At 37.9% G+C, this 7,381-nt stretch overlaps 1 protein-coding gene across 1 annotated transcript; it reads left to right on the top strand.

The window, feature by feature from the left end:
• Positions 1–5,826: 5,826 nt before the first annotated feature.
• LOC141705038 (uncharacterized) lies at positions 5,827–6,596 on the top strand. The gene is made up of 2 exons (XM_074508111.1): positions 5,827–6,043; positions 6,391–6,596. The coding sequence occupies exons 1-2, from the start codon at positions 5,827–5,829 to the stop codon at positions 6,594–6,596; spliced, it is 423 nt and encodes a 140-aa protein (XP_074364212.1).
• The last annotated feature ends 785 nt before the right edge of the window (positions 6,597–7,381 follow it).

The raw sequence follows: 7,381 nt of genomic DNA, 5'->3' as shown, positions 1-7,381 counted from the left end.
GAAGGTTTTGTGGAAAAATCATTCTGAGGGAGTGGCGACTTGGGAGTTTGAAGAATATATTCATGAAAAATATCCGTATTTGTTCGAATCAGGTACGTGTATTTAGTTTCGTTTGATTCCTGGGATGGAATCCTTTTTAAGGGGGTATATATGTAATATATGTGTAATTTAGATGATGATAATAATAGAAAGAATAATAATAATAATAATAATAATAATAATAATAATAATAATAATAATAATAATAATATCTAGAATAAAATTGAATAAGTGATTTAATATATTTGCTAATTAGAAGAAAAATAGAATTAAAAGTCATTGGTTATTATAATCTAATTCTAATAAAAGTAGGGTACTTAAATTATTATATAAACAAGCTGGAGTTAATAAGAAAACCTAAGTTTTATTAAAAGAGCAGCCTTGGAACCGTAAACGGAGCAGAGCAGACGGAGAAGAAAGGAAAGCTTGATACATGAATTAATCGATGATCTTATTTGTTCAGGAACCCAGGTTTATGTTACTTCCCTGTACTACCCTCTTGTATACGTACTATAGTAGTTATGCATCATTAACATGTTACTTGCGAATCTTTATGAATCAAGCTTCTAATTTATTGGGTTTCATGACCTATAATTATTAAAATAGTGTTTTGATGGATTTTCGTAGTCAATTACATAGTTATGCAATCACTTTATATGTTTTGTTTGTCAGTCAATATTTTGTTGTTTACGGAATCAAGATTGCATGGTTATGATTTGATGATTGATATATATTGTGTAATGTGGGTTTATGATTTTTTTCATCTTTTGATTCACACCAATAATATTTTATATTGGTTTATTAGCCATCCATCTTGGTTAGTTACTATTATTACATCTTACGTGATTTGAATGTTAAGGAATTAGTACCTGTACTTCATTGTGTACTAAATAAATTATGGATTTTTTTTATATTTAATACGCAGATAATCTCTTCTTAACACAATTTGTTCAATTTTTTGTAGTCTCGCTAAATTAATATGCAAGTCGCACATATATGTTGCAATTACTAGTTATTTTATTAAAATGTATGTACACAACACACATGTGTCTTAATTGTCACCAAGGCTTTTACTCCTCACATGTACTAGTATACATCTTTATTCCTTAGTTTTGTAACTAACCATTTCCATGTCTACTGATTTAAGCACCTACCTGATCATGTCACCTATAGATACATATTGTTTATTTAATTGATTACTAAGTACACTACATACACTTCAAATTATGCATGAGGCTTGTTAATTAGGAGCTGTCAAATATTAGACTTATATAAAATTTACTTGTGGTTAGTTGTTAATTAATGTAAAAAACAATAAATATTAATTGTAAATAATAAAATTTTATATTTAGTTAGCGGGTCGGGAATTTAGGGGATCATTTGCGGATTTTGTAAGTATTTAAGTTGCGATATTTGAGGTACGGATTCTGTCCTCTTAGCATTTGGATATATTTGATTCACTTATTTATGTATCCTGCTCGTTCCATTAAATATTTAATCTCACTATTTTGACATACGATTCAAAAAAAAATTAATTTGGAAATTTTAAATATCTATGTATGCTATTTGAAAAAATTATTTATGACACCCTCTGTTTTGGAAATATGAATTACTTGTCTCAGGTGATTTTAAATTTTGCGAGAATATTGTTTTTTGAACCCTTAATGTTATTTAGGGTATACCGAGTTAACCAGCTGTAGGGGTACTACAACCATGTCATTGTGGGTCCAGTGACATGATACTTCCGTGATAGTGTAATTGGTCACGCGTATCCTTCTTTTAGCTCTTGGGAGGAGCTTTTGGCCATTTTGATATTTGTTCAGGATACATGGGTGCACCCAGAGTTTGATTTGTGATTTGATTTACGGTGACATTGTATATGTCGTACACATTACTCATTCAGTTGCACGCATTAGGTATCCTATGATATGTGTATTCGTATCTGTTCTGATCTATATATGAAATATCCTAACCCGTCGTTATTTCAACCATACTTATTTAATATTGTGGTTTTATAATAAATTATGAAATATTCATTCCTGATTTTCTGTTTTATAAACTATATTCCAAATTTGTACTAGGCGTTTTGAAATATCCATGTGATGGAGAGTTACCCCATTTATTAATTAGGATTTCGGAATCTATCATTATCCGGACTTAATTATTTATTTAGAGAATTTGACAATTATATTATTGGTTTAGACTGTTTAAAGATTTAATATTATCTTGAAAATTTTTAGACTGTTTAATTATTGTTTAGAAATATATTAGTGTTCTATTTGCAGGTTTATGAATTTTAAGTAATATCTCTGTTGGTTTTAATCTAAACGTTAGTTTATTTCTATTTCTATTTATTGTTATTTATGTTTAGTACGTGAAGGATGTAATGACTTGGTCTGCAGCGTTGGTTATGTTCAGGAGAGTCTTCAGGATTAGTTTGAGTAGTGGAGATAGTTTAGGAAACGTTGGTACTGGTCCCTAATTTGTAGGGCTTTCATTTGTGTATTTATTTGTTTTCTCAGTTAATCAATAAACTATCAACTTCACGTATTTCTGTTTCTCTCGTTTAAACGTTATCATCTACATTTATATACACAGATATATATATATAGATTGATTTGCAGGTGGTATTTTATATTGTGGTATCAGAGCTAGAATTCTTCAGCGGATGCCCAAGTACATGCCTAGAGGAACAACAATGGAAACAAATAAGGTTAAGGAGGGAGGAGTTGGTCTGAATTACCCAATGCTGGCTCGAAGCAACTATACAGCTTGGGCGATTAAGATGAGGGTGTTTATGCAAGCTCACGCGGTGTGGGATGCTGTGGAACCCAAGGATCCAAAAGCGAAGGTGGAAGAAAGAACGGACAAACTTGCATTGGCAGCGATCTACCAGGGGATCCCTGAAGACATGCTTTTGTCCCTCGCAGAAAAAACTACGGCTCAAGAGGCGTGGTCAGCCATCAAAACGATGTGCCAAGGGGCTGATCGCGTTAAGAAAGCCAAGGTTCAAACTCTACGATCTGAGTTTGAGTCTTTAAAAATGAAGGAGACAGAACAACTTGACGAGTTTTGTATGAAGCTAAATGGTTTGGTGGCAAACATTCGAGCTTTGGGAGAGGAAATTGAAGAAAAATATGTGGTGAAAAAATTACTAAGAGCTGTACCTTCAAAGTTTCTGCAAATAGCATCCACCATTGAACAATTTGGTGATCTGGAGAGTATGTCAGTCGAGGAGGCTGTGGGGTCGTTGAAGGCTCATGAGGAAAGGCTACGAGGCCAAAGTGAATCCAGTGGGGGGCAGTTACTTCTCACTGAGGACGAGTGGTTGAAAAAAGAAAAGGAGGAAGGGCAGCTGCTATTTACCAGGGAAGAGTGGCTGAAGAGGTCACAATCGAGAGGCAAGAATTATGGAGATGTAAGCAGGTCTCAAGAAACGAATAGGGGACCTCGAGACAGAAGCAAAGTAAGATGCTTCAACTGTCTCAACTACGGCCACTACGCAGCCGAATGCAGAAAGCCTAAACGACAAAGCGGACAGAGAGTCGAGGTTAATATGGCACAAACTACAGATGAAGAACCTGCGTTGTTGATGCTGAAGTATGAAACGAGAAATCAGCTCCTGAGTGAGAAGGGTATGATACCAAAACTGGTGCAAGACACAGCTAACCAACAAGAGATTTCAAATGTTTGGTATCTGGACAACGGGGCAAGCAACCATATGACTGGGCACCGCTCGAAATTTACAAGTCTGAATGAGGATGTAACAGGCCAGGTGCGTTTTGGAGATGGGTCAACAATTAGCATAAAGGGCAAAGGAACGATTACATTCAGATGCAAAAATGGTGCAGAACGACAGTTTCACGAGGTATACTACATTCCTAGCCTCTGCAATAATATTTTGAGTCTTGGTCAGCTATCTGAAAATGGAAATCGAGTTGTCTTGGATGGTGATTTTCTGTGGATTCATGATGAAAATGGTAAATTACTTGTAAAAGTAAAACGGTCAGGAAATAGATTGTACAAGATTATTGTTGAAAGTGTCGAGTCCACATGTTTGTTGACAAAAACAAATGAGTTGTCTTGGTTGTGGCATGAACGACTTGGCCATGTTAACTTTCATGCCATGAGTCTAATGTCTAAAAACAATATGGCTGCTGGTATGCCTCTGATCGTGCAACCCAAGGAACCATGCACAGGCTGTCTCATGTCTAAACAAACGAGGAAGCCTTTTCTGGCGCAATCAAGCTACAGAGCGAAATCTGCGTTGGAACTGGTCTATGGTGACTTGTGCGGGCCAATTACACCAGAAACTGCAAGCGGGAACAGGTATTTTTTCCTTTTAGTCGATGATTTTAGCAGGGTGATGTGGGTGTACATGCTAAAAACCAAGGATGAAGCTCTCAGTATTTTTAAAAGGTTCAAGGCCCAGGTGGAAGTTGGCCCAGAAAGAAAGATACGATGTTTTCGAACTGATAGAGGTGGGGAATTCTGTTCAAATGCTTTTAATTCCTACTGTGAGGATGCAGGGATCAGTCGTCAGTTCACAGCTCCTTACACACCACAACAAAATGGCGTGGTTGAGAGACGAAACCGAACTGTTGTTGCTATGGCCAGGAGTTTTTTGAAGACAATGAAACTGCCATCTTTCTTATGGGGCGAAGCAGTTCGCCACTCTATTTACATCCTCAATCGCCTACCTACGCGTGCTCTGTCAGATATAACACCGTATGAAGCTTGGACTGGTTGTAAGCCAAATCTGGAGCATATTCGAGTTTTCGGGTGTGTCACACACATGAAGATTCCTAGCATATTAACCAAGAAGTTGGATGATCGTAGCAAGATGGTGATTAATCTGGGAAGAGAAACTGGAACCACGGCCTATCGTTTGTATGATCCTGTGACAAAACAAGTGCACATAAGTCGTGATGTGGTCTTTGAAGAAAAGAGAATATGGTCATGGGATCAGCTTAAGGAAGGATACAAGTCACAGCAAAACTACTTCAAAATTTTTGGACGTGAGTCTGGGGACACAAACGTAGACAAGGAAAATGAGGGTCTCAGCAACGAAGGCACTAATACGGCTCAGTCTACAGACACTAATGCTGGAAACTCGTCTCTGGAAGTGCTGTCTACGCCTGTAGCATCTCAGACTTCAGATATATCTGAAAGTGATGGTTCTGCTGTTAGCAGTGAACCACAAAAGTGCAGAAGTCTTGATGACATCTACAACAACACAGATGTAGTCGAGTTGGAAGATGAGCTGTTACTTGCAGGAATGGATGAGCCTTTGAACTATGAACAGGCGTCAAGAAAGAAGGAATGGCGAGATGCCATGAAACAGGAGTTGGAAGCTGTTGAAAGAAATGCGACTTGGACACTGACTGATTTGCCACAGGGAAAGAAAACAATAGACTTGAAGTGGGTCTTTAAGTTAAAGAAGGACTCAAATGGCGAGGTAGTGAAACACAAAGCAAGGATCGTGGCTAAGGGGTACGAGCAAGAATATGGAATCGATTTCGAAGAAATTTTTGCTCCTGTGACACGCTTGGAGACAGTTCGTCTTATTCTTGCTTTGTCAGCCAAAAATGGGTGGGGAGTGCACCACCTAGATGTTAAATCAGCTTTTCTGAATGGGGAGCTAAAAGAGGAGGTTTATGTGTCACAACCTCAGGGGTTTGAAAACCTGGACAGGAGCACAAGGTTTACAAACTGCACAAGGCGTTGTATGGCCTGCGTCAAGCCCCCAGGGCTTGGTACTCGAAGCTGAGTAAATGTTTGGAAAATATGGGTTTGACAAGGTGCCCATACGAGCACGCTGTGTACACAAGAAAGGTCGAAGGTGAGGTGTTAATCGTGGCTGTTTATGTTGATGATTTACTGGTAACGGGAACTAATGTAGCTGTCATAAGCGAGTTTAAAGAACAGATGGGAGAAACGTTTGACATGAGCGATCTGGGAACTCTCTCTTATTACCTGGAATCGAGGTTGAGCAGGGAAAAGGGTTCATCGAGCTTAAACAAGTTGCTTACGCCAAGAAAGTGCTAGAAAAAGCAGGCATGGGTGAGTGTAACCCTAACTAAGTATCCAATGGAGCCGAGCTTATGATTACAAAGGATGAAGGTGGAACAACAATCACCCTACGGAGTTCAAAAGCATTGTGGGAGGTTACGCTAATCTCATTCATACGCGTCCAGACATCGCATATGCCGTTGGAATAATCAGTCGTTTTATGGAAAGGCCAACAGTCATGCACTTGAACGCAGCTAAGCGTATTCTTCGTTACATCAAAGGGTACGATCAACTATGGTTTGGTTTATTCTAAGGACAGTGGGAATAACGTTTTGACAGGGTTCTCAGATAGTGACTTGGCTGGTCATATCGATGACAGAAAGAGTACCGGAGGTGTGGTTTTCTATCTAAATGAGAGTGTGATAACCTGGGTTTCCCAAAAACAAAAATGTGTTGCTTTGTCGTCTTGCGAGGCTGAGTTTATGGCTGCTACCGGAAGCAGCGTGTCAAGGAATATGGCTGCGAAAGTTGCTTGGGGGAAATAACTGATGATGGGTTGGTCCTGTGGTGTTGTATATTGACAACAAGTCAGCTACTCGATTTAGCTAAGAACACGGTATTTCATGGTAGGTCAAGCATATCGACATACGCTACCACTTTATCAGGGAGTGCGGTGGAGCCGTGGGGGAAATCGTCGTTAAACACATCGATCAGATGAACAACGTGCAAGACATTCTTACAAAAGCTTTGCCGATTTTTTAAGTTCGAGAAGATGCGTCTATTGCTGGGATTTAAGAATCTGAATAAGAACGTTTAGATTAAGGGGGTGTTTGTTGGTTTTAATCTAAACGTTAGTTTATTTCTATTTCTATTTATTGTTATTTATGTTTAGTACGTGAAGGATGTAATGACTTGGTCTGCAGCGTTGGTTATGTTCAGGAGAGTCTTCAGGATTAGTTTGAGTAGTGGAGATAGTTTAGGAAACGTTGGTACTGGTCCCTAATTTGTAGGGCTTTCATTTGTGTATTTATTTGTTTTCTCAGTTAATCAATAAACTATCAACTTCACGTATTTCTGTTTCTCTCGTTTAAACGTTATCATCTACATTTATATACACAGATATATATATATATAGATTGATTTGCAGGTGGTATTTTACAATCTCCTTTTATTATGAAAAGGGGTTGTTACAAAATCAGATTTGTCGGATGGCGATGATGAATGATTGAACGGAGAAATTGATAATAATTGATTATTGCAACAATCAAATATTTGCGATGATGAAAAGTGATGATGTGCAGTGTGTCCATATATATTACCGTATGTATAT

Source organism: Apium graveolens, unplaced genomic scaffold (genome assembly GCF_009905375.1).
Source record: "Apium graveolens cultivar Ventura unplaced genomic scaffold, ASM990537v1 ctg8474, whole genome shotgun sequence".
NCBI classification, from domain to species: domain Eukaryota; kingdom Viridiplantae; phylum Streptophyta; class Magnoliopsida; order Apiales; family Apiaceae; genus Apium; species Apium graveolens.
This window is presented reverse-complemented; position numbering and strand designations above follow the sequence as displayed.

Bases quoted from the DNA above. Each gene is read 5' to 3' on its own strand.
- LOC141705038 (XM_074508111.1), top strand. From the start codon at position 5,827: ATGGGTTTGACAAGGTGCCCATACGAGCACGCTGTGTACACAAGAAAG. The intron at 6,044-6,390 runs GTTCATCGAGCT...ACGTTTTGACAG, and splicing joins GAGGTTGAGCAGGGAAAAGG to GGTTCTCAGATAGTGACTTG.